The following is a 27,484-nucleotide window of genomic DNA, read 5'->3' as shown; positions in this document are numbered from 1 at the left end:
GGCCAAAGAAAGCAAAATAAATAATATAGCACACTAGGTTTTTGCAAAATAAAGCAAGATTGCTTTATATATGTATATATTGCATGCCCGGATTTTGCAAAAGAAAGCAAAATTTATATATGTATGTATGTATAGCACACCCGCATTTTGCAAAAGAAAGCGAAAGTCTGTAGTTGGACAAAGAAAGCAAAAAACCCCCAAAAGCCCTACAGGTTTGTACTTTGCAAAAGAAATATAATACTAATACTAATAATAAATAATTTTGCAAGTAGTAGTTGTATTTGTAAGGTCCCAGAAGTTTCCCCGAACCACGGAGATGCCAAAGAGTGAGACTCGAGTCGAGGCTTGCAAAAATATTTATTATTAGCATTAGTATTATATTTCTTTTGCAAAGTACAAACCTGTAGGGTTTGGGGTTTTTTTTGCTTTCTTTGTCCAACCACAGACTTTTGCTTTCTTTTGCAAAATCCAGGCGTAGTAATAGCAATAGTAGTAATAGTAGCAGTAAAAGGCGCTCCACGGCCCCAGCCCCGTAAGAAATCTCAGCTCAGCCAGCCGACCGGCCCGGCCCAGCAACGGAGCTACCTGCAAACAGAGACAAGCGAATCCCCGGGCAGCCCGTGGACTGTACCAAAGCGCCAGGTGTCGCGGGGGTGGAAGGGGAGGGGGCGGCAAGGTTGCGAAAGTCGGGAGGAAGGTCCCTGGAGGGGTCGGGAAGGATTGGCAAGACTCCCAAAGACACGCCCCCTTCCCAAAGGGGGAGACCCTAAAATGGGGAGGGGGTTGACCCATTTCCCCCCCCCCCTACTGGACCCCCCCTTTTTTTCCTCTCTTGTTCAGAATGGTCGAGTCCTGATTTGAATGAAACGACCGGTGGGGCTGGGGTCCCCCCCCCCCCACCTCCTCCTCTTCCTCGACCCCCCCCTCCGGGTGGTGGGTGTGGCCAGGCGACGCCCCCGCCCCTCCCCTCGTGGAGGGGACAGGACCGGCGCGCTGAAGATTGAGGGGGGGCCAGAGGCGCCTGGAAGTGACCGGCGCCGGAGGGTCTTTTGAGGAGGGTGGGGTGGGTTCCCGCCGTCTTTAAATAAAGGGTCCCCCCGGCTGAAGGGCTCGGCTTTGGTGGGCAGGAGGCGCCAGGTGAGTCCCTCCGGGCTTCTGGGGTTTTTTGGGGGGGCGGGTTCCAGCATCCTTGGGGGAAGAAGATCTGACAGGTGAGACTGGCAGGGCGGGCAGGTAAGAGGCTCTTGGTTCTGGCTTGCCCCAGCGAGAGAAGCCAGGGCTGGCCGTTCAACAGGTGGAGGAGAGCCTGGGAACTTCTCTCGACCTGCTGCCTTCTCAAGCCGTCCTTCCCAGAACAACGGGAAGGTCCTGGGGCGGGGGGGGGTCTCTGAGTTTCTTCGCAGACCCCAAGATGCATTTATTCCACCCCACCGGAGGCGACTGCACTTCCTTTGGTTTTTTTTTTCTTTGAAGGTTTTTGTTTAAATGAAATTGTTATTTTATTTTTAATTATCTTTTCTTTGTGAAGAGCATGGGCACTAAGACATATTCCTTGTGTGCCCAATCACATTTGATCAATAAAGAATATTCTTTTCTATTCCTATTCCTATTCCAATTCCTACTTCTATTCTTATTACTATTCCAATTCCTACTTCTATTCTGTTATTCTAGTCTATTCCTACTTCTACTTCTATTCTTATTCCTATTCCTATTCCAATTCCTATTCCTACTTCTGTTATTCTATTTCTATTTTTATTCCTATTCCTACTTCTAGTTCTACTTCTATTCTTATTCCTATTCCAATTCCTATTCCTACTTCTATTCTGTTATTCTATTCTATTTCTATTTTTTATTCCTATTCCTACTTCTACTTCTATTCTTATTCCTATTCCAATTCCTATTCCTACTTCTATTCTGTTATTCTATTCTATTCTTATTTATTTATTTTATTTGATTGTCAAGTATGTATGAGATAACAAGTATGAACATAATATATAAACATATAAGTATAAACAGGTATAAGTATATACATAATCAGTGCGTACGAATAAATGGGAACAGTAAGACAGGGACGGTAGGCGCACTGGTGCACTTATGCACGCCCCCTGACAGACCTCTTAGGAATGGAGTGAGGTCCACGGTAGACGGTTTAAGGTTAAAGTTTGGGGGGGTTGAGGATGTGACAACAGAGTCACGTAGTGAGTTCCAGGCATTGACAACTCTGTTGCTGGAGTCGTATTTTCTGCAATTGCGTTTGGAGCGGTTTACCTTGAGTTGGTATCTATTGTTTGCCTGTGTGTTATTGTGGTTGAAGCTGGAGTAGTCGTTGACAGGTAGGACGTTGTAGCAGACAATTTTGTGTACCAAGCTTAGATCAGGCGTAGTTCTAGTTGTCCAAGTCCAAATAGAATTCTTTTCTTTTCTATTTTCTATTCTATTTTCTATTCTATTCTAATCACACTTGGCCAATAAAGAATTCATTCATTAATTCATTAATATAAACAATCCATTAACCTGTGTGTTGTCTGGGTACAAATATCTTGTGCAATAACAATTAGAGTTTACAGCATTATTCATTACATTACTATTAGTTCTCTACTCTTCATATTGATATACATAATATATCTAATTATTATAATAATCTTAACGTATTTAATTCTATTATCATGTTTTCTATATTTCACTAACCTTCTTTTGTTTCTAGTTTTCATATTTATTCTCTAGCCAGCGATAAAATAGTACCCATATCATATAATATTCAGTTTGTTCCTTTTCTAACTGCTAGTGTTAACCTTTTCATTTATGCACATTTCTAATATTTTCCTGATCACGCTCTCTTCAGTAGGAATCTCTTCGCTTTTCCAATTTTGTGCAAATACAATTCTAGCTGCAGCTAATACATGGATAATTATATATGCACTCTCTTTACTACTATAGATTTCAGGCAAAATCCCCAACGAAAAAAATTCAGGTTTTAAATCAATATGTTGTATCATCTTTTCCAACCACGTATATATTTTTGTCCAATATCTGGTCATTTGCATCCTTTTAGAGAGTCGTTGAGGCCACTTGGAGCTTTGATTATATCCTGGGGTGCTTTTTTTTCCCCCAAGAAGCAACCGGACTTACTTATTTTGCCTTGAAGATGTTTCGCTTCTCATCCAAGAAGCTTCTTCAGCTCTGAATTGATGGTGGAGCATGGAAGGATTTATACTCCTTGCAGACAGCGGGTCATCTAAAAGGATGCAGGTGACTGTTTGCAAGGAGTATTATAAATCCTGATATTCCCCACCATCCGGTTGGAGTGGAAGCTGGGATGAGAAGCAAAATGCCTTCCAAGAAAAAAACAAAGTCCAGTCGCCTCTTTTTTAAAAAAAAATCTCCATAGACATTTTCTTGCAGACGTTTTGTTACCAAACTAGGTAACATCATCAGTGCCAGTAAGGAGTGGGGTTTGCTGTCAGTTTATATTCTAGTGGCTTGCCCTGTCAATGGTCTTAAGAGATTCTTGGGTTGTGGCTTCTTTGGCTCTTCCTTCCTTCCTTTCCTCTTTCTTTCTTTCTTTCTTTCTTTCTTTCTTTCTTTCTTTCTTTCTTTCTTTCTTTCTTTCATTCATTCTTTGTATATGTTTTATTGATACATTTTTAAAAATACAAATAAAGAATTCCATGTCTGTCTGAACAGCGTGTTGTCTGGGCACAGTCAGTTGTAAGTAGAGATACAACATTAATCATAATAGACATATCAATATTAATCACAAAATAGTAATACAATCAGTTTGCCCATCTTATAAATTTTTCAATACCAAAACATTTTCCTTATCTTTTTGGGTTTTTTTAGGTTCTAACTTCTGTTTTGTTAGTTAACCATTGGTAAAACAAGTCCCATGTTAAAAAGTATTTTTGTTTCTTCCTTTTCTTTTAAGTGGCTCAGTGGCTAAGACACTGAACTTATTGATCAGAAAGGTTGGTGGTTCGAATCCCTAGCGCCGCGTCGTGGAGTGAGCTCCCGTTACTTGTCCCAGCTTCTGCCAACCTAGCAGTTCGCAAGCATGTAAAAATGCAAGTAGAAAAATAGGGACCACTTTGGTGGGAAGGGAACAGCGTTCCATGTGCCTTCAAAAGCGTTTAGTCCTGCCGGCCACATGACCACGGAGACGTCTTTGGACAGCGCTGGCTGGAAATGACTAGCACATATGTGTGAGGGGAACCTTTACCTATCCATCTCAGCACTTTGTCATATTTTTTAAATAATACTTTCATCTGTAGGGATCTCTTCATTTTTTTTCCATTGTTGTGCAAACACAATTCTTGCTGCCATTAATACACGTAAAATTAAGTATGTTTGGCAGTTTTTTGATTGGGGCGTTGTTGACTTGATTGTTGAGCTGATGTTAACCTTGGTGTTGATCTGGTTGCTGATTGTTGACAGAGAGGTGCTTTGTTTGATGGCCTCTTTTGCATCCTCTGTAGATGTTGTTCATGTCTATGTGTCTGTTGATGGCTGATTTATAAAATCCCCTGGCATTTTTGGACTTGGCTTGTTCTAGGATGATCTCGGAGTGGGAAGGAACCTCAGGGGTCTTCTAATCTGACTCTCGTGCAGAGAAAGGCTAGCATGAGGGTGGGTGAAGCCCCAAACCTGTCATGCCCCAGTTGGAGTCTGACTCTGAGACAGAAGATGAACAGCTGACCGAGAAAGGGAGCATGGTTGGCTGTGGAGGAAACTAGGGAAGGGCAAAGTCAGGCTGGGCAGAGGTAGAACAAGGGAGAGAGGGTTCAGATGAAGACCAAGGCCCACTCCCTCCTCATCCTAGGGAAGAATGCAGAAGAGAGCAACGTGGGTGGCGTAGCTTACGAGGAAGGAAAGGGCCCTGATTCCTTTCACAAGGCACACCTGGAGAGGGAGATTAAAGGAGAGGCAGTGGGGAGGGGCATTTGTCGGGAACAAATACTGAATTCATTTAGTGTTGAGAGTTATGGCCTGCATTCCTGGCCTTCCTCCTGACTGTTTGAATTATTATTGCCGTGCTCCTGTGGGTTATCTTGCCTTGCTGGAATTATTGCTGTGATTCTTTGCTTCTGGGACTCATTATCTTGCCCTGCTGGAGTGATTGACTGCAGTCAGTCTGCTTACAGCATTTGGACAGGAATATCTGCAGCCAGAGGCTGTTGCAGGTTCATGGGAGAGCTTTTCTCCAGACCGGAGAGTAAACGGCACGTTGGGGCCAACGTTGGAACAAATCAAAAGGCTCATATCTCTTCTCTGGCTTTGTTGCCTTTGTGCCACACCCCAGGTCATCCCAAAACCTGAGGCTGCCAAATTCAAAACTGTTGCTCTTTTGGGATGGGGTGGGGTGATATTGTGGTTTTTCACCATCCTTCTTGCAACAAACATTGGCTGATGCTGATAGTTGGATATTCAACTGGTGCAGCTTCACTTCCCTAGATATGTGACCTCAGAGGGAGGTATGTGGACAACTAAAGGTCCATTTGGCTATTATGGCATAATAATGTTTTCATCATGGATTGATTGGTTGCATGTCGGGTTGCAAGGTTGCCAGGCACAAAATAAATTTCAACTGGATGTTTCTTGTAAATGCCCATTTTGGACCTTCTCTGTATTTCCACAGGGCTTTTAAGATTCTGATTTACCACCTGCAACGTCAAAAAACCCGATCTGTGATGACAACAATGCCAATTCTAAGGAGCAGCTTGGGGTCCGCAGACCATAATGTCGCAAATGAGCTTTCTGGCATGCACGAAACAATATTTTCCAGTGAGATACTGCCTTCTGACATCAGTTCGACAGAGGTGGTTGTGAAAACTGGGTATCAGGACCCCCTATACCTCAGTGCCGCCCACATTTTCCAAAGCGTCCGTAATGAAAAACCTGACGACAAAATCCTGGTGAAATATGGCACCGGCCCATTGCCATCTCTTCCGGATTTCAAAGACGAAGAATCCCAGCGTTTGTCCTACGAACTGGCGTTCAGCGCTCTAAAATGTAAGTAGAAAACGCATTTACGGGCCTTGGAGTTGCCTCAAGTCTATACCAGGGATGTCCAACTCAAGGCCCAGGGGCTGGATCTGGCCCGCGGGATGCTTCGATCAGGCCCCTCCTGGCAATAGAGAAGAACCGGCCCACGGCGAAAACAGAGCTTGAGGAGGGCCACATGTAGCCACAACCGGGCTCCGTTTTCAGCTGTGACAGCCTCCTGCAGCCCTCTGCCAACAAAAATGGAGCTCGGGGAGGCCGCATATAGCCCTTCCGGGCTCCCATTTTCAGCATTGACAGTCTCCTGCAGCCCTTTGCCAGTGAAAACCAAGCCCAGGCTGGGTGCACACGGCCTCCCTGAGCTCTGTTTTTCACTGGCAGAAGGCTGCAGGAGGCCCTCACAGCCAAAAATGGAGCCTTGGTGAGTGACATCAAGCTGGCCACGCCCACCCTGGGCATCCTAAAGTCCAAACACAACCCTGGTGTGGCCCTCAATGAAATCGAGTTTCACACCCCTACTTTATACTTATAACGCTCCGTGTTGCACTGGCAGGCCCATCAATCTTAGCGCACAGGTAAGAAGTTCATTTTAGTGACCGTCCAAAGTCTCTAAACGAATGGCCGTAAGTCCAGGGTGCCTGTGTAGTTTATTTAAAATGTTTACCGAGCCACCCCCATCCTTCCGCATTGTCGGAAGAATGGGTGCGGCTATGTAAATATTTCAAAAACTGTAAAATAGAAGGTGGGTGGGTGGCTGTGTAAATATTCCAAAAACAAAATATTTTAAAAAGTAAATATTTAAAAAAGCGGAAAAATACATCCATTAAAACCTGCAACCCTACCCAAAAAGAAAAAAGGGGGAAAAAAAAGAGGAAAGAATTGGACTCAATCCATGCAAACATAACATCGTCGAATCTCCCAGCATTTGGAGGAATCTTCCATTTTGAAGACTGTGCAAATGTTTTCCCATCCAACCCCCGCTAAAGTCAATCATCATCTTTTTAATCCCGAAAGGTCAATCATTAGTAAAAGTGGGCTGGTGAGAGAGTTACCCTGGGTAACTGGCAAAACAGAGGCAGCTATGTCTGAACCGCTGTGCCAAAAGACAGCAATCCAGTCTGAGTCCCTAGGAAACGGCTGAAAATTGTTCCCCTATGCAAAGGGAGAATCTGCTGTTTTCTCGCAGTGATCAGTCTCTCTCTCTCTCTCTCTCTCTCTCTCTCTCTCTCATTCTCTCTTCTCTCTGCCTCCCCCTCTCCCCCTCCCCCTCTTCCTCCTCCCCCTCTCTCTCACACATATACCCATGGGTGAGATTGAATGTAACCGAACAAGGGGACAATAGTACTGGGCTCTAAGGGTAAAGGTTCCCCTCGCACATATGTGGTAGTTGTTTCCAGCTCTAGGGGGCAGTGCTCATCTCCGTTACAAAGCTGAAGAGCCAGCGCTGTCCAAAGACATCTCCATGGTCAAGTGGCCGGCATGACGAAACGCCGATAAGGTGCGCGGAACGTTGTTCCCTTCCCACCAAAGTTGTCCCTATTTTTCTACTTGCATTTTTTTTTACGTGCTTTCAAACTGCTAGGTAGGCAGAAGCTGGAAAAGTAACGGGAGCTCGCTCCATTATGCAGCGCTAGGGATTTGAACCACCGAACTGCTGACCTTTCTGATCGACAAGCTCAACATCTTAGCCCCTGAGCCACCGATTCTAACATGTCTCTAAAAATGGCGGCCTGGATTCAAACGTGGAACTTAAAGAATTGTGATTCCCTCCTTTGCACCTGTTTTGGTCGCCACGCTATAAAAAAAGATGTTGAGACTCTAGAAAGAGTGCAGAGAAGACCAACCAAGAGGATTAGGGGACTGGAGGCTAAAAGATACAATGAAAAATTGCAGGAACTGGGCCTGGCCAGTCTAGGGATGAGAAGACCAGGGGAGACAGGATAGCAGTCTTCCAATATTTGAGGGGCTTACATAGAGAGGAGGGTCAAGCTATTTTCCAAGGCACCTGTAGGCCAGACAAGGAACAATGGATGAAAACTAATCAAGGAGAGGTTCAATCTAAAAATAAGGAGAAATTTCCTGACAGTGAGAACAGTCAACTGATGGAACAGAAGTTGCCTTCGGAAGTTGTGGGAGCTTCATCACTGGAGGCTTTCAAGAAGAGACTGGACTGCCATCTTGTCAGTAATGGTGTAGGGTCTCCTGCTTGAGGGAGGGGTTGGACTAGATGACCTACAAGATCCCTTCTATCCAACTCTGTTACATCTGTAATCTGGTATCTGTATATCTATTTTCAGGCCATTAAACTTTTTGAAATACTATCTGATCCTTTGAAGATCGCTGTGGGGTTGTTTGCACTGCCTTTCCTTACCTTCTTCCTTTCCTCTCCTGCAGATCAAGACGTTTTGGAATACATGTTGATAGACAGCGGCGTTTACCCATTGCAATCCATAGTGAGTGGACACTGAATTATTATTTTTTCAAATATTAATCTTGTTTCCACGGCAACATAGTTCAAGCAAAACTTATCGCAGACGCACTGGGTTTCACGTTAAAAATAAATAAGTACGATGTTCATATATTGCTTGGAAGTTCCACCTCGGTTGGCGCAGTCTTCCTCAAGTCTCCAGGAGGGTGAAAACGCCACCCCCGGGCTCCGGAGGCCATTTCTGGCCTTCTTAAAGGCCCATTTTTCACCCCCCAGGCTCCAGAGGCTTTCCTCAAGCCTCCGGGAGGGCGAAAACAGCCTCCCTCAGGCTCCGGAGGCCATTTCTGGCCTTCTGTAACTTCCAGGAGGCTCATTTTTCACTCTCCTCAGACTCCAGAGGCTCAGAGAGCCTCCGGGAGGGGGAAAACGGCCTTCCCCGGGCTCCCGAGGCACGTTTTCCAGCCATCCTTAGCCTTCACATGGACCCTGTACTTACCTGGCATCCAAAACGAGCTGTGTGGGGACTCTGGGGAGGGGAGGGATGGACAGGGCCAGCCAGGAGTGGGATTTACCGGTTCACCAAACTGGTAATTAAAAATGATAAAATTAGCTACCAGTTCACCCAAACCGGGGCAAACCAGTGGCAGCCCACCCTTGGTCATAAGTGTGAAAAATGGTCAAAAGTCGTCTTTTTTCAGTGCCGTTGTAACTTCGAATGGTCACTAAATGAACAGTTGTAAGTTGACGATCAGTGTTGGGGTTTCTTGGTCTTGATGCCCAACTGGTCCTCTTACAGTCTGATGACCTGACCAGCTTAGTCGTGGTGATGCTGTATGACCTTCAGGACCGGAAGTTTGAAGCGCGCTCGATTCCTGAGGACGAAGAAACCGTAGCAGAAGTTCAAGAGGTGGAGCGTTATCTCTGCAGGTAGAAAGTCCAGAAAGCAGAAAGGGCTTCTTGGTGGGTTGCTGGTCATGAAAACTAATTTTGTCTCCCATGTGGAGGAGGAAAAAAAAGAGATGCCTGGAATCCTATTATTATTTAATTATAAAGGTTTGCTGTGGGTTTGTTGTCCACCTAGGCAATTCTTCAGCACTAGAAGGGAGTGGAGTTTGCTTTCTCAGGGCTCCTCCTCTTCTTCTTCTTTCTTCTTCTTCTTCTTCTTCTTCTTCTTCTTCTTCTTCTTCTTCTTTCTTCTTCTTCTTCTTCTTCTTCTTCTTCTTCTTCTTCTTCTTCTTCTTCTTCTTCTTCTTCTTCTTCTTCTCCTCTTCTCCTCTCCTCCTCCTCCTCCTCCTCCTCCTCCTCCTCCTCCTCCTCCTCCTCCTCCTCCTCCTCCTCTTTTTCTTACCTTTCCCCTCCTTCCTCCCTCCTCCTCTTTGTTTCTCTTCCCCGCTTCTAGCACTGATGATGTTCCATAGTTGGGTTATGAAACTTGTGCAAGAAAACAACAAAGCTCAAGGCGCACCAAGGACCCCACAGTTGTTGTTGTTGTCCTCCTCCTCCTCCTCCCTTCCCTTTCCTTTCTCCTCCATTCCATAAAACCCACTTTCTTCTAGCACTGATGATGTTCCCTAGTAGGGTCATGAAACATCTGCAAAAAAGCAACAAAGCTCAGGGTGCACCAAGGATTGTACAGTTGTCATTCTCCTCCTCCTCCCCTCCTCCTCCTCCTCCTCCTCCTCCTCCTCCTCCTCCTCCTCCTCCTCCTCCTCCTCCTCCTCCTCCTCCTCCTCCCCTTCCCTTTCTCCTTCATTCGATAAAACCCACTCCCCTCTAGTACTGATGATGTTCCTTAGTTGGGTCATGAAACATCTGCAAAAAACAATGAAACTCCGAGAACCCTTCAGCCTTCCTCCTCCTCTTCCTTCTCCTCCTCGACCATGAAACTTCTGCAAGAAAATTGCAGAGCTCAGGGAGAATCAAGGATCCCAGAGTTCAACCCTGAGCTACAAATATTCTCTTCTAAGTTGTGCTTTGGCCAACTATCCTTCATTTTAAAAAATCATGACTGTGTCTCCAGACAAATGTCTACCTTTCCTGGGAACACGGGTTGTTCGCCGTAATTTCGATGCAGATTTTTGAGCAGGCTGGAATTCCTGTTCTCCTAAGGATGAAGTCTGAAGCTCAAACGTTCTTCCTTTGGGAATCTCTAGTTTTAAGACCAAGCTGGCAGCCGCGTTGGCGAGATGCCGAATCAAACACGATGCTCTTACGATCGAACATATCCTCCCGGAAACAATTCGGAGGCAGGAGCAGAGGGCTTCGACCTTGCCACTCTACGCTTGGGTGAACACCTTGAAAGTCAGGTGAGGTCCATGGACTTCTTGCTTTTTTTCTTTTCTTTTGCCTGCTGTTTTCTTTCATGGTTACAAATGTGCAAATTTTTCAATCTTCGGTGACCGTGACTCTTGAAACACACCAGTGATAAAATTAACTGCATAAGTCTGGAGAAGGGTCTGAAATTTGGCCCAGGGCCTCCACCCTTTGCAACTTTTAAGACTTGTGGACTTACCATATTTTCCTGAAAATAGGACCCTGTCATTCATTCATTCATATATATATATATATATATATATATATATATATGGATCTTTAGTAGTTGTTTTTTCCGCGTAAGATTGGCAGTATCTAGGCAATGTTTGATGAAGTCTCATTCATCATCTTCAGGCTTGTGTCTTGGCTCTGTGCTTCTCAGAGTGAAGCACAGAGAAGCACAGAGCCGAAGACACAAGCCTGAAGATGATGAATGAGACTTCATCAAACATTGCCTAGATACTGCCAATCTTACGCTGGAGAAACCCAAATAACCAAAGATCCACATACAAATACCCGTGAGAACCTCAGAAAACAAATTATATATATATATATATATATATGTATATGTATATGTATATATATATATATATATATATCAACCAAAAAAGGCACCAGGTCTTATTTTCGGAGGATGCCATCCACTGATTAACCTCACTTGTGTGCGTCGCCCCCAGCCGCCTCCTTTTCACTGTCAGAGGCCTTCAGGAGCTTATTGAAGGCTTCTCTGAAGGCCTCTTCAGCCAATAATCAAATTCTGGATCGATCCAGAGCTTTGTCCTCAGCTGCAGAGGCCTTCAGGAAAGCCTTGCCAGCCTTGCAGGCTGCAGAAGAAATGGGCCAGCAAGGCAGATGTTGGGGTGTGTGAGGCTTGGCTACAACTGTCCAAAGGTAAGTAGTAGGCAGTGGTAGGTTTCACAGTTTTTTACTACCGGTTGTGTGGGCATGGCTTGGTGGGCATGGCTTGGTGGGCATGGCAGGGGAAGAATATTGTAAAATCTCCATTCCCTCCCCATTGCTGGGGGAAGGTTACTGCAAATTCCCTCCCCACCCCACTAACCTGCTTTCCAGCTCCATTCTCCTGTGCAGGGCAACTAAAGAAGACCCAGCTGATCAGCCGGTATTCGATGGGAGACAGAGAATAGAGGGGGGCGGAGCCAGTCAGAGATGGGATTTGCCAGTTCTCTGAACTACTCAAAATTTCCGCTACCAGTTCTCCAGAACTGGTCAGAACCTGCTGAATACCCACCTCTGATAGTAGGGCAACTCCACCCCTCATCCCCACCCCAGTTTAATTTTTACTCATGCACTCTGGAGTGGGCAGGATCTAATTAGGGCTTATTTTGGGGGTTAGGGCTTATATTGGGCACACATGTAAAAATCAGGCTAGGATTTACTTTCACGGTAGGTCATATTTTTTGGGGAAACAGGGTAGCATAGCTGGCTGGGGCATTCTGGGAGCTGAAGTCCCCAAATCTTTAAAGTTGTCAAGTTTGAAGCCCCCTGCCTTAGCTGAATCCCTTGAATTTAATAGTAGTTTCCTTGAAGCTGGCTGAGTATCTTGGTTCCAGAAAACCAGACCAACCAGGGTCACCAGACGGTTGTTGAGATAAACTGGTGGAAGAGGTAAGCCATCTTGAATTGCGGCTGAAAAGGCAGGATAGAAAGCTAAGAACTAAATAAGAAAAGTACAAGAACACTAATAAATATGAATGTATTTTTTAACAGTGTTTATTGTGGGGTCCTTGGCGCTCTCTGAGCTTGGTGGTTTGACATTTCTTTAGCCAGCTAGGTAACATCATCAGTGTTAGAAGGGAATGGGGTTGGTGCTTAGGTTTATAAAATAAGAACAAACCCCACTCCCTTTTAGCACTGATGATGTTACCTAGTTGGGTCATGAAACATCTGCAAGAAAACCACCCAGCTCAGAGAGCAGCAACGACCCCACCGTTCAACCTTAAGCAACAAATATTCTGTTGGTAGGGTTTATTGTGTACTTAAACAACACTAATAAGCACAAATGATAAATATAAATTAAAATATGTGCCAGAACCACCAATACTGAGCATTTACTTCGCTTTTACCATTTTTTGCTGGTCAATGAATTTAAAAAAAAAAACACATCGTAAAACAAAATTAAGTTTACAGACCAGATGCTATTTTGCAACGCCTGCAAGAAGCATCACAACTTCTTTTCAAATATCACACAAGCATCACACAACTTCTTTTTCAAATTGTATCCTCCTTTTCTCAATAAACATGAAAGAGTTGCAGGTATTCTTGCAAAATTGAGATGCCCAATTCACAAACTGATGGCAAATAAAATTTATAGCCCACCTTGGTCTTTTATGCCTGTCTTTAGGGTTAGTTCTGCAGATGCTGTGGATTCTGTCCCAGGTGATCATAGGGAGAATTAATAAAAAAACCCTCAAAACAGAGATTGTAACCGCACAACTAACGCCCTTTTTAATGTGTAGGTTTTGGAGGGGTGACTCCACCGATGCCCCCCAATCAAGCCTTCTTTCTAGCCAGAGACATGAACATGGAGAAGGCAATTTGCAGATTCTCAAAAACTTGATTTGTGGCCCCAAAAGTGCGTTTTTGCAGCATGTTGTGACATTTTCCACAGGCCTGCTTCATCAGTGCCACTGCGGCAGGCATTCAGCATTTTAGAGAAGTATTTTGGCGCTGCAGACCTTCTGTACGATCAGGATTCATGACCATAAATGATCCTGAGATTCTCCAGAAGCTGGATAATATGCCTTCTCTACAGGCAGCCCTTGACTTACAACAGTTCACTTAGTGATCATTGGAAGTTAACAATGGCACTGAAAAATGTGACCAATGACTGTTTTTCACACTTATGATCATTGCGGCACAGTCAGGTCCTTAATGTTGTGACTGCAGCTTCTCCAAAAAGCACTAAGCAGACTCTTTGTCCCAGCAAAACCCCTTTTATTAAACACAGGTGAATTTCTTGCATTCACATTCAGCCAAAGGCCTGGCCAACAGTCTTTCAAGGGTGTCATTAGGAGCACAGACCTTATCTAGCTTGGAGAGATGCCAAGTAAATATTTCCAAATGCAGTGCTGACAAGGAAGGACTCAGCACAGTCTCTGAGATGCACAGACAGGTCTTCACACTGCTGCAACAAACAAATTGTTTCCTGCAAAATCCCCCTCCCCTTTTGGTCCTCTTTTAATTCAAATGGGGGGGGCCATTCATTGTCCACCTGTGGCCTTACTCCCATGTCTACCCTTAGTTTGTAATTTTTCTTTTCTTTTGGCAGCTCTACGCATGCACAGGCTGGGAACCGGCTTCAGCTGCTCCCCTGCCTCACTGCTGTCCGACACTGAAGGCAGCTGATAACTGCCAGTCTGCCCTGGCCCCATCTCTGCCCCTCTGTCTTTGTCCTCCTGTGGCTTCTTTACTTCCAAATCGACCCTTGTTCCTTAACTGTTCCCTTCTCCTGGCAGCTCTGTGCATACGCACAGTGGGAACAGTCTTCATCTGTTCCTCTGCCCCACTGATCTCCGACTCCAAAGGCAGCTGATAACTGTCAGACGGCCCTGGCCCCATCTCTGCCTCCGACGTAGAGCCTTCCTCAGCCTCCAGGACTGGCCCATGTTCCTCCCCAACCTGCTCACTCTTCAATTCTGCTGCTAGCTCTGCTAGCTGCCAGCAGGCCACAACATTTACATCCAGATCCTTGGCCGCTGACTCACATTTATGATGGTTGCAGTATCCTGGGACGGACACTGACGTGATGAGCAAAACCTCTGAACAACCGGGTTACTGATTCAACAGTGATTCACTTAACAAATGGGGCGGGAGAAGTCATAAAATGGGGGAAAAACTCACTCGCAAAATTTCTCAGCAACATAAATTCAGGGCTCAATTTTGGTCGTATGTTAAGGACTACCTGTACCTACAAACCTAAAGTTGATTTTTGGGGAGGAGTTCTTTTTCGCTTCCGTAATGTGCCGTTGTTAATAACACCTGTGGTTTATTGCACAGTCTGGAAGAAGTTCACAGCTTCTTACAGAAAGAAGGCTTCACCAAAGTACAGTCCATCTCCGATTTTGATGGTGACACGTATTGCCTGGACAAGCACTGTGAAGACGGACTCATTTTCCCATCCTCTCTTAAAGAAAAGCTGCTGACCTTGGAACTCTACACTGATCACAAGCTCCTCTTGCAAGTAAGTGAAAAGGGCGGGCGCTCCCCTGAAGAAGTGTGTCACACCCCCATCGGGGCGTGAATCGGCGGGGGAAGTTGAGCTGGAACTGGAGCCAAAGGAGACTGAGGGGGTGGTTTCGTTGGCTTCGGAGGAATGTGGGTAGGAGCGGACTGAGTCAATCTAGGGCCTTTCAGGATTGGGACGGCTTGTAGGCAGGGAGGAACGCAGGCAGGATGCCCAAGAGAGGCTAAGCAGTGAATATGAGAGACAGAGCTCAGGCTATGAGCAGGGATCACCCCCTCCTGATCTAAGAGCACAGAGAGTGGAGAGAAGGTGAGAACAGCATAGACTGACCCAACTACTCGGGAGGAGAGCGCTCCGCCCCTCTTCACAAGGCAAACTGGGGTTATGGGGGTGTGGACGGGACTGAGACTTAAGGAGACACTGCGGGGAGGGACATTTGTCGGGAACGAACACTGTGAATTCCTGGAGTGTGTTGAGTGCGGGCGTTTGAACTTTCCTGGATTCCTTGCATTCTTTCTGGATTTCTCGCTTCGTAACTGTGGTGCTCACAGCGTCGGGCTGGACTATTTGCAGCTAGAGGCAGGCTGAATAATTCCCACACTGGTGTTTCCTTTTCATCCTTAGGATAACTCCCGGAGTCTGGCTGTACATTCGGTGAAAGCTCTGTTGAATATGGACGATGATGTTTTAATTGCACAAATGGGGTCCTGGCTCACTGTGGCCCACATGTCAGTGCTGACCAATCAGGACACTTCCCGGGTGTTTGTATGCGGAGTGAAGTCTGCAGCCAGAGAGGCTGAATTGAAGGATCTCTTTGCGCGCATGGAGTGTAAAAGTAAGTACAAGTTCTGTGGCATTATTTTGGTAAAAGAGGCCTTACAGGTAGTCCTCAATTGACGACTGCAATGGAGCCCAGCATTTCTGTCGCTAAGCAAGACAGACATTACGCGAGTTTTACCCCAACCTTCCTTGCTACTGTTAAGTAAATGTGGCTCTCCCGTTGACTTGTCTTATTGGAAGGTTACAAAAAGGGAAATCACATGCCTGTCTGTGCCCGCTGGCGGCTGGCAGCAGAGTCAGACAGTAGTGAAGAGGTTGGGGAGGAACCACATGTGCCTTTCCTTCTGAATTGGCCCGTTCCTTAATTGTTCTCCTCTCCTGACAGCTCTGCACATGCACACATCTGAAACAGGCTCCAGCTGTTCTTCTTCCCCACTTATCTCCGACTTCAAAGGCAGCTGGGAAATATTGGACAGCCCTGGCCCCATCTCTGCCTCTGATGCAGAGCCCTTGTCAGAGCCTTCCCCAGACTCCAGGACTGGCCCATGTTCCTCCCCAACCTCCTCATTGTCCGAGTCTGCCCTCAGTTCTGCTGGCAGCTGGCGGGCCACAACAGCGGCATCCCTTTGATCTCGTTCTAAACTTGCCTTCCTTTCGTTTTCCCTCCTCCTCCTCCTCTTCCTCCTGCTTGGCCAGATATCGAGCTGCTTCATGAAGATTTTACCAACATCGAGCCCACGTTTTCCAAGCTGCAGAAAGTGAAAGTCATATTGCTCCTGCCTCGCTGTTCTGGCCTGGGGGTCAGCAATCCGATTGAATTTATTTTAAAAGAGCACGAAGGTAACTTTCTGAAGGTTTACGATGCTTAGTTCTAGGGAACGATGCTTCTTTCTGGGTTGCAATTCTGGTGACTCTCTAAATCCCCTTTGGCCTCCTTCTTCTCCTTCATCCTCATCTATCTTCTCCTTTTTCTTTTCCTCCTCTTTCTTCTCCTCCATCATCCTTATGTATCTTCTTCCTCGTCATCTCCTTCTCCTCTCCCTTCCTTACCTTTTCCTCCCTTCTCTTTCTCCTTCTCCCTCATCTATGTTCCTTTTCCTCTTTCTTCTCCTCCTTCATCCTCATCTTTTTTCTTTTTTCTCTTCCTTCTCCTCCATCATCCTTATGTATCTTCTTCCTCACCCTTCTCCTCCTTCTCCTCTTCCTTACCTTCCTTTCCCTCCCTTTTCTTTCTCTTTCTTCTCCCTCATCTATCTTCCTTTTCCTCTCCTCCTCCTTCATCCTCCTCTATCTTCTCTTTCCCTTCCCTTATTCTCATCTATCTTCTCCTTCATCCTCATCTATCTTCTTTTTCCTTTTCCTCTTTCTTCTCGTCCATCATCCTTATGTATCCTTCTCCTCCTTCTCCTCTTCCTTACCTTCCTTTTCCTCCCTTCTCTTTCTCCTTCTCCTCCCTCATCTGTGTTCCTTTTCCTCTTCCTTCTTCACCTTCATCCTTCTCTATCTTCTCCTTCCCTTCCCTCATCCTTTTCTATCTTCTCCTTTTTCTTTTCCTTCTTTCTTCTCCTCCATCATCCTTATGTATCTTCTTCCTCATCATCTCCTTCTCTTCCTTCCTTACCTTCCCCCCTCTTCCTTCTCTTTCTCCTTCTCCTCCCTCATCTATCTTCCTTTTCCTTCTCCTCTTTCATCCTTCTCTATCTTCTCCTCCCCCTCCCTCATCTATCTGCTCCTTCATTTTCTCTGATCTTCTCCCTCATCCTCACCTATCTTTTCTTCCTTCTTATCTTCTCCTCCTCCTCCTCCCACATCCTCATCTATCTTCTCCTTCATCTTCTCTGATCTTCTCCTTCTTCTCCCTCTTCCTCATCTTCCTTCTTCATCCTTCTCTGTCTTCTCCTTCTCCTCCCTCATCCTTGGAGGTTTTCTACTCCAGCCCCAAGCAGGAGACTCTATATTATTTCAGACAAATGGCTATCTAGTATTTTCTTAAAAACCTCCAGGGATGGAGCCCCCACAACTTCTGAAGGCAACTTCTGTTCTCACTGTTCTCACGGTTCAGTAGTTTCTCCTCAATTCCAAGTTGCTTCTCTCCTTGGTTGGTTTCCATCCACTGTTTCTTGTCCTGCCTTCTGGTGCTTTGGAGAATAAATTGACTCCCTCCTCTTTGTGGTATCCCCTCAAATATTAGAAGTTTGCTATCATGTCCCTCCTAGTCCTCCTTTTCCCTAGACTAGCCAAACCCAAATCCTGCAACCGTTCTTCCTATGGTTTAGCCTCCAGGCAAATCACCGGTGAAGATGTCCACCACCCTATGGGGATTGGGAGGGGGCTGGGCTTCCATTGGAGCAGCCCCACATTGTGATTGTGTCAGCACACCAATGTGCCTACCATCCCTATCCTATTGTTCCTTTTTATTTTTCTTATATGTATCCATTTCATGTATTCATAACTATGTTTATACCTATACCTATTATCTTGTAAGCGATTGACAAATCAAATAAATAAATACATAAGCACCATTTCAATGCCCGAAGGACCCGTTGCAATTCCCAGGAACTAAATCAGGGGTTGAGTTTGCGCCAAAGTTAACCAGACACAAGCCATGGTTTCACACTGAACGGAAGGTGCTCCATGATAATTAGGGGACAGCAGAACCAAAACACAGTGAATTCTAGAATGCATAAAACCACACCTGACTTTGGGAAGCAAGTCATGAGACCAGAGGTGGTATTCAGCTGGTTCGGGCCGGTTCTGACGTACCGGTAGCGGAAATTTTGACCAGTTCAGAGAACCGGCAAATACCTCCTCTAATTGGGCCCGCCCTTTTCCATCCTATGTTCCATTGACTTTCAGCTCAGCTGAATTGTGCGCCACGCCTCAGCTGAGCTAAAAAACAGCTCCCCTCACTGAGGCTGATTTTTGACTGCTGCACACAGGCGCAGACCAGTAGCACATAATTTGGAATCCCACCACTGCATGAGAGTATATTTGCTAGCTGCTCCTGTGGCTTTGCTAGCTGCTCCTGTGAATTTTAAATGAGAAGGCACATTGTAATAGCTGTTTTCAGGCCACCAATATCCCGTTGTTACCATCGTAACTTTATTTAATTTCCTCTTTAGATGCAGAGTTACTTCGGGACCTGTCTCAAGGATCGGTAGCTGAGGACAAACTAAGCACTCTGGCTCAACAGCAGCTGAAGGAGCTGACCCATGCCATGCAGTGTGAGTTTTATGTGTCATGAACTCAATCCTATACTAGATAACAATCGTGCATCTATAACAATGCACCCTTCCCAATTTTTGTTCCCTTATCTCTTTATGAAAAGCAAGATTCGTTTCTTCTGTACTCTAAGCCTTCGGTATTAGGTCTTAGCAGACTGTGGGTGTGATGGACAAAATCTGAATTTTAAGCTCCGTGTTTTCCCAACCTTGGCAACTTTAAGAAACAGAGTGTTCAATTCCCAGAGTTGTATTTCCCAAATATGGAAAGCAAAATACACAGTCATTGCAGCATTTGATGATCCAGCTAGGTCAGTGGTGGCTAATCTTTCAGGGCTCCTGTGCCAAAAATTGTGTGCGCGCTGCACGCTTGCATTCGTGTGCCAGCATCCAGAAGGCAATGTGCACCAACCCCCACGGCCCCTACACATGCGCATGCAACCCCCACCCACCCCCTCTGCCCCCTTACCTGCACTGCACCTCACAGCTCATTTTCAGCCAGTTTGAGGCCTTTTTTGGCCTCCCAGAGGCTTGAGGACGGCTTCTGCAGGCCAAAAACTAGCCCCGCTTCATCACTTCCGGTATTTTCGGAAAAACAGGAAGTGACAAAATAGGGCTAGTTTTCAGCCTGCAGAAGCCTGCAGAAGCCTTCCTCAAGCCTTTGGGAGGTTGAAAAAGGCCTCAAACCGGCCGAAAATCAGCTGTGAGGTGTGCACATGCGCAGTGAGGTAAGTTTGCCTGCAGCTTGCGTGCTGGCACAAATGGGTCTGTATGCCACCTGTGGCAGGTGTGCCATAGGTTCGCCATCACAGAACTAGGTAACACCATCAGGTTGCACTGCTGATGTTACCTAGTTGGGTAATAAAATGTCTGCAAAGAAACAACCAAGCTCAGGGAGTATCAAGAACCCCATAATCCTTCTCTTCTCCTTCTCATCGCTTCTCTCCCTTTCTCCATAAGACTCCTATTTTAGCACTGATGATGTTACTTAGTTGGGTAATAAAACTGCAAAGGAACAACCAAGCTCAGAGAGTATCAAGAACCCTTTAGACAACCTCCTCCTCTTCTTCTCCTCCCTTTCCCCCTCCTCTTCTTCCTCCTCTTCCTCCTCTCCACAATCCACCCCCACCCCCCAGTTTTAGCACTGATGATGTTACCTAATTGGAAAACAAGGCAAGAAAACAGCCAAGCTTACAGAGCGCCAAAATCCCCATGGGGCAGTGATGGCTAACCTTTTCCATGTTGTGTACCAAAAGTGTGCATGCATGCATGTATGCCAGGGGTGGGATTCTACCAGTTTGCACCTATTTGCTAGAACCGGTTGTTACCATTCTAAGCAGTTCGGAGAACCAGTTGTTAGAAGAAATTACTGGCCTAATCCTGTAAGGAAGGCAGGAAGGAAGCATTCTGGTGTTGCTTACAGAAACTGCCTCTCCACCCTTATTACATTCTTGGCAGGACTAGACTTCCTGTCTCTGGAACTTCTCTGGAGTTTTTTTTTTCCTCCTTTGCTGGTACTTTGCTTGTGTGGAGTGACCATTCAAAGTTACAATGTCACTGCAAAAAGTGACTTACGACCATTTTTCACGACTGTTGCAGCATCCCCACAGTCATGAGAGGCCAGGCGAGGAGATGCGTGCCTCGATGTGAGCGATGTTGAGTTGGCCACACCCAGCCAATCACACGACCACCAAGCCATGCCCACCCAGTCACATGACCAAGCCACACCCACCAACTAAGCCACGCCCACAGAACCGGTTGTTAAAAAAGTTGAATCCCACCCGATGCATGCGCTCTCACATGCCTGCACTCATGATGCAATGCGTGCGCGACTCTCCCTGCCCCCTGTGCATGCACGCACAATCCCCTGTGTTCCCACCGCATGCCTCTGCACATGCGTGGCAGATACCCAACAGTCGGCTGGCTGGTGGGAGGCACACAAGCATGCACAGTGGGGCTCTTCCAGGCGACCTCTCGCATGCTGGCAGAAGTGGCACGCAGTGTCATGCATGCCATAGGTTCACCATCACGGCCATAGGACAAAAGTTTTCTGAATTTGCACCATTTGCATCCGCTTTTAGAAATTTCTCCAAAGCTTGTCCTTGAAATTGAGTAATTCCCTGGGCTCACTCATCCTGATCTTGAATCCCCGCAGTTGTTAAAGTACAAGCTCTGATCTACTGCACCTGCTCGTTGTACCCAGAAGAAAACGAAGTGGTAGTGAACAAAGCGTTGGCATCTGGAGCGGAAGGAGCAAAGGCCCAGCCGTACAAGTAAGGAACGCACCCGTCGGCTACTTTTCCTCAGAACGTTTATTTCCAGTGGTGCTGTTTGCATGGTTCCATGTTCAGAATCAGAATAGAGCCAGAAGAGACCTTGGAGGTCTACTAGTCCAACCCCTTCCTCAAGCGGGAGACCCTATACCCATGATGGCAAACATATGGCACGCGGAGCCATTTGTGCGGGCACGCAAGCCCCAGCCAAACTTACCTGCACTGCGCATGTGCGCGCCTCCCAGCTGATTTTTGGTCCGTTTTCGCCCTCCCGGAGGCTCGGAGAAAGCCTTTGCAGCCTCAGGAGGCTGAAAAATGGGTTTTCCGGAAATACTGGAAGTGATGAAATGGGCCTGTTTTTCGGCCTCCAAAGGCTGCAGAGGCTTCCCTCGAGCCCCTGGGAGAGCGAAAACAGCCTCAAAGGGGCCAAAAATACACCACTCAAACCCCGAGGACACATATAAACCTCCAAGTGGCCTCAGCGACTCTCTAAAAGGATGCAAATGACCAGCTACCTGCAAGGAGTATAAATCCTTCCGTTCCCCACCATCCAGTCAGAGGTGAAGAAGCTTCTCAGATGAGAAGCAAAACGTCTTCAAGGAAAATCAAAGTCCCTTGGCCCTTTGAAAGATCACCTTTGGGACAAAAATCCTTTGGTTCTTCATTTAGTGACCAAACGACTTAGTCCCAGGTGCTTATCAGCACAGCTTTTGAACATTAGAGAGAGAGAGAGAGAGAGAGAGAGAGAGAGAAAGAAAGAGAAAGAGGCCATGAATTGAGTCGGTGTATTTGACATAATGCCTTCCGCATCCTGTGTTTCAATTCTTGCAGGCTTTGTCCCCCAGTTCTTCCTTTGTGTTCCAAGTCAGAAGTCAACGTCTCTGAACAGAACTTCTTCCGGTTGGAGCCCTCAGAGATTTCAAATAGCTGTTTTATTGCGGTTTTAACCCGAGAGGTAAAGCCATGAATTTCATTACAGCTCATGAGGGAGGGCAATGTGGTATTATCCTCTCTAGTTGAATACTGATCAATATATTACAATATTAGTTTCCCACTCCTAGCAAAACAGGCCCCAGAATTCTTGTCAAACTTCTAATTCTGTTTACAAAATTAACCTTTTACCTGTCTATTATGTGTGTGTGTGTGTGTATACACACACACATACACACACACATACACACACATATATAATATAGTGTGTGTATATTATACTATATATATGTATGCGTGTGTGTCTGCACACGTGCACAAACACACACGTGTGTGTGTGTGTGTATAAAAGCGAAATACCATTCATCATAACAAAATCTCCAGAACCGTAAAGCTTACAAACTTGAAATTGGGCCCGTTTGTTCCTCTTGGCTTCTAAGGGCTCACTAAGAAAGGATTTTTCGAAATGACCATCAGAGCATTAGTATTTCCTATATTACTACTATTAACACGCTCTGATGCTAAGGAGTTCCACTCCCCCTCCCCACCTGAAAAGAAATCTCTTCCAAAAGCAAAACACAAGCAGAGAAGTTTCAGTTTCAGTTTCAGAGCACCAAGCAGCTTTAGTACAGAACAGTTGAGCTAAGCCATGCCCAGGCTCCTTGCTGTCTCCTCCTTGCTCACACAGCAAATACAGTTTCAGTTTCCAAACAGCCTTCAACTCTCACACACTGACAGGACACTAGCCAGATGAATATCGATGGATGCTGGTAGGCAGAGGCAGAGACTTATTTTCCTCCCCACAAACTAAGCCCCTACCACAATGTTTCATAGCGAAGCACAGGTATCGAGCTAGTATTACTTTATTACTATATTAATGCCAAATAATAGGTAGAACAGAGGGTTTTTTAAATATACTTTTTAGATGTTTTGCTTACTTGTTTTTTGTTTTTGTTTTGCTTCTGTGATTTCCCTCCCCCACTTTATTGGGAGTTTTGTATTTGAACTTCTGAATAATGATTTAAAAAGAAAATGAGAAAGGGGAACTAAGCTTGATTGTCTGTACAGATATTTGGAATACAGAATTACAAGCTTTTCATTCCATAAAATGCAGCTAGCTACAATTAGCCCTACAGTACTGAGTAAAATACAAGTAGTCCTCGCCTTATAACCACAATTGACCCTAAAATTTATGCTGCTTAGCGGAACATTTGTTAAGTGAGTTCTATAACCTTCCTTGCCACAGTTCAGTGAATCATTGGCAATTGTTAAGTTAGTAACCCGGTTAAGCAAAGCTGGCTTCCCCATTGACATTGCTTGTTGGAACTCATGTTTATGACAGTTGCCATGTCCTGGGGGGTCTGACAAGCCAAGTCAACGGGGAAGCCCGACTCAGTTAACGTCCGCACCATTGACTTAACCACTGCAATCATTCCCTGAACAACTTTGGCAAGGGATTGTTGTGGTTCACCGGCAGCTGGTGCAGGTGGCAGCGAAATCGGACAGTGAGGAAGAAAGGGGACCAGTCAGGGAGTCTGAAGAGGACTCGAACGAAGCTCCTGCATCCGATGCAGGGATGGGGCCAGGACCATCTGGGAGTGGGGCGCTGCCTTCGGAGTCTTCGGAGTCTGGCAGCAGTGAGGCAGAGGAACAAGGGGAGCCTGTTCCCAGTGTGTGTGTGCACAGAGCTGCTAGAAGGTGAGAGCAGCTGAGACAAAAGGGGCGACTTGGGAGTAAGGCTGGGAGGTGATTGCCCCTCTCATAAGGGATAAAAGTCAGATGTCAATGACGAAACCTTTGCAGGAAGCAAAGTAGTTTGACAGATTTCGAGTCCTCCTTGAAACTCTGTGAAATCTGGTTGTTTTTTTCTGGTACTTCGGTTGGTTTCTGTTATCATTAATCGGATACTTCTGTTTCTGGCAGCATTCCACAGCACTGAAAGGTGTGTGCTTATCTTGGGGAACTGTTTAAGATTAGTTCTGCCTGGGAATGAAAGCAATTCCCAGCATTGCAATAAAATAGGTTTTGCTTTTAAAAGAAGTTTGTGTTTAATTACATTTGACCAAGCTTGGGTCAGAACGGGGGGGGGTCATAAAATGGGGTGAACCTCACTGAACCAAAGTTCTCGCTTAGCAACCTTCATTTCGGGGCTTCCTCATTGCTGTTAAATTGAGGACTGCCCATATTCCAACAACTGTTCCGGGGGTGGGGGGGGACGGACACTTCCGGCTTGGCTAATCGGTGTTCCTTTGCTTGTTTTTTATAGCGCGATCCATCTGAATCGGTGTCCGTGAAGGACGTTTTGGCTCGTGCCGCGGCCAAAGGCCTGTTGGACGGGATCGACCTGGCCAAGCCATCCAAGAGAGAAGAGAAAAAGAAGAAGAAACACCGAGCCGCCCTGTCGAAGAATCCAATTAAAGAGGCCGTGATGCAATCCCGGATTCAGGAGTTCCTGGAACGAGAGATGAAATCCGGGACGATGGAGACTGCCTCTCCCGGATCAAAGGTGCCTTCCAGCAGCTCTCAGGTGATGAACCAAGCCAGCGAGCCCATCACCTTGAAGAAAGCGACCAGCCCTCTTTCGAACTCATCTCTGCCCATAATGGCCAAGAATAATCTCACCGCCACCTCCACCATGCAAAAGGTCTTGGAGAAACAACGGAATGCCGGGAAGGCCAGGAACGATGACCGAGTCATGATTTTGAAGCCGGTTGAGATTGTCCTCCCCCCGGTGATGATGCCGTATTTTAACCCCCAAGGGAACAGGGCCCAGATTTCCACGAACCACTGTTACTACCGCTGGATCGGGGCAAAACACGGGGCACTCAGCCCTTCGGCATCCAAAAGACTGATTAAGTCCAAAGAGCCTTCCTCGTCTACGGCAACCAAGCACTCTCGTCCGTGGCTTTGAAGTTTGACTGCCATCTTGGTTTCTTTTGTTTTTGTTCTGTTTTTCCACACACGCACACACCCCGCAGAATTTGAGACCGATTTTCCTTTTAACAAGTCAGCTCCTTGAATATCGTTTTGGGCCCTAAAGTGCTTTTAGAAAAGAAATTGGAAACCTGGATCTCTTTTTGAGGTAATTAACAAACGAGCTGTTTTACAGATTAACAAACGAGCTGTTTTTTTAAAAAATTATTATGACGATGCCATGCTTGCATCCAGTTTCGGTACCTTTTGAATGTCAACACCCCCCTCCCCCCCAAAAAAAGCACACTTGGATTATCATTAGAGGGAACTTTATATAAAGTTTGATGCGGGCTAGAGCTAATTAGTTGTTAAGCCAGGACAGACCTACTTGTGTCTGAATGGCTTTGAAGCGACTTGAATTTGTAAAGGTGAACTGTAAACGAAAACCGGGGCGGGGGCTACATAGAAAAATAAAAGAGGCTTCATTTTTAATCACCCCCGAGATATTTCAGATCATTTTTTTTTCTTGGGAATTGGGAATGCGTTCCCTGTTTCTGACTTTAGTTTCTGACTTCAACTGATCTTTGTAGAGACTCCCGATGGATTAAAAGCCCACTCGTAAGAAAGAACCGCTCTTTGAAAAGTACAAACTGGCTTTGGAAGAGAAATCCTAACTAAACAACAGACATTTGGATTTCAAGAGGCTTTTTTTCTGGCGTTGGTGTCACTATTAACACGCTTTCCTTCAGCTTCCACGTGATCCCGGGCTTCATTAGCAACTCAGTATAAATCATCAAGTTATTAACGCCGTACGGTTGACTGGAAACGGAGCATATTAAACAATTCCTGATTAATTTTTTTCTTGGCTTCTTTAAACAAAACCAATGATTTCTTTTCCCCTGCCAAAAACAGTGAGTGAATCTGGTTATAACGTACGCCATGTCGGAACCAATTTGTGGGTTCTAGAAATGAGGTTCTTCATAACCGTCGATGAATGGCATCCTTTCTAGACTAATCGATGGGCATTTCCTGATTCCAATTATAAAACTGCTTCTAGAAATCGTACAGGCAGTCCCTGACTTAACAACCACAATGGAGCCAGTGGTGGAATTCAAAATATTTTACTATCGGTTCTGTGGGTGTGTGCAGAGCGTTCTAAAACAGGCAATTTTAAGCATGAAAACTTGCCGACAGCGCTGGTGAGTAAAACAGCTGAGGTGCAGAAATCTGCCCTGCCATGCCTATCAGCTGAGCTACAAAGGAAATATAGGACAGGAAAGGGCGGAAATGGGTGGGTGGGGCCGACTGCTGACCAGCGCTACCGGATTGTTAGAACCGGTATGAACCGATAGCATACCACCACTGAACGGAGCCCCCAAAAATTGATGTTAAGCGAGACACTGGTCAAATGAGTTTCACTCTTGTTTTATGATCTTTCTTGCCTCCCTCCTGATTGTCAAGTGAATCATTGCAGTTGCGAAGCTAGGTTTGTTAAAAGTGAATCAGGCCTCCCCATTGACTTGAAAGTCGCAAAAGCGGATCACGTGACCTCGGGACACAACAGAGATCATGAATATTGAACCCGCTGCCAAGGCCTCTGAATTTTGATCACATGATCATGAGGATACTGGAAGGGCCGTGTGAAAAACAACCGTAAGCCACTTTTTTGAGTGCCCGTGTAAATTTGAACTAAATGAACTGTTGTAAGTTGAGGATTAACCTGCAGTTTGGCTAAGCTACTGAGCTTCTCCAGAGTCTTGTCCCACATTTTCAGTTAATTCAGCTCTAGGTTCAGGGGTGGGATTCAGCCAGTATGGACCGGTTGGGGTGAACTGGTAGTTCCAGCGATGAGTTGGCCCTGCCCACCTGCCCCTGTGCTAGTCTGTCTTATATTTCCTTTGTTTGAAGCCTGTTGTGGTTCGCCAGCAGCCTATGCAGATTGCAGCGGAATCGTACAGTGGAGAAGAACGGGGACCAGTCCGGGAGTCTCCAATGCGGAGATGGGGCCAGTACCATCAGTAGGGTGCTGACTGCAGAGTCTCCGGAGTCTGGCAGCAGTGAGGCAGAGGAACAAGGGGAGTCTGGTCTCAGCGCATGTGTGCACAGAGCTGCTAGAAGGCAAAAGCAGCTGAGACAAAAGGGGCAACTCGGGTGTAAGGCTGGGAGGTGATTGCCCTTCCCATAAAGGATAAAGGAGGTGCAAAGGTAGAGAAACCTTTGCAGGAAGCAAACTCATTCGCTCTGTTCGGATTAAACCTTGAAGCTGTTTGGATGATGTACTTAGGTTGGTTTTTTACATTTAATTTGACGCTTTAGTTGTTGGCAACAATTCAAAGGAAAGAAAGGTGGGTGCTTATCTTGAGGAACTGTTTGGACTAAGCATGCCTCAGGAAGCCTTGGTCGGAACAAAGCTCAGCTGATAGGC

The 27,484-nt window shown here is 45.9% G+C and overlaps 1 protein-coding gene across 1 annotated transcript; it reads left to right on the top strand.

The window, feature by feature from the left end:
- The first annotated feature begins 847 nt into the window (after nt 1-847).
- NSUN7 (NOP2/Sun RNA methyltransferase family member 7) lies at nt 848-25,913 on the top strand. The gene is made up of 12 exons (XM_087936776.1): nt 848-1,137; nt 5,633-6,006; nt 8,392-8,450; nt 9,222-9,352; nt 10,579-10,731; nt 14,756-14,939; nt 15,567-15,777; nt 16,419-16,562; nt 18,845-18,946; nt 21,099-21,216; nt 22,048-22,171; nt 24,413-25,913. Exons 2-12 carry the CDS (start codon nt 5,685-5,687, stop codon nt 25,055-25,057), a joined length of 2,193 nt encoding a protein of 730 aa, XP_087792902.1. The 5' UTR covers nt 848-1,137; nt 5,633-5,684; the 3' UTR covers nt 25,058-25,913.
- Nucleotides 25,914-27,484: the final 1,571 nt, after the last annotated feature.

This window comes from Pseudonaja textilis, chromosome 6 (genome assembly GCF_049901715.1).
Source record: "Pseudonaja textilis isolate UNSWEBS1 chromosome 6, rPseTex1.2, whole genome shotgun sequence".
NCBI lineage: Eukaryota > Metazoa > Chordata > Lepidosauria > Squamata > Elapidae > Pseudonaja > Pseudonaja textilis.
This window is presented reverse-complemented; position numbering and strand designations above follow the sequence as displayed.

Coding starts and splice junctions, on each gene's coding strand:
- NSUN7 (XM_087936776.1), top strand. CDS start 5,685: ATGACAACAATGCCAATTCTAAGGAGCAGCTTGGGGTCCGCAGACCAT. Junction 9,353..10,578: donor GTGGAGCGTTATCTCTGCAG/GTAGAAAGTCCA, acceptor GGGAATCTCTAG/TTTTAAGACCAAGCTGGCAG. Junction 18,947..21,098: donor GCTGACCCATGCCATGCAGT/GTGAGTTTTATG, acceptor GAATCCCCGCAG/TTGTTAAAGTACAAGCTCTG.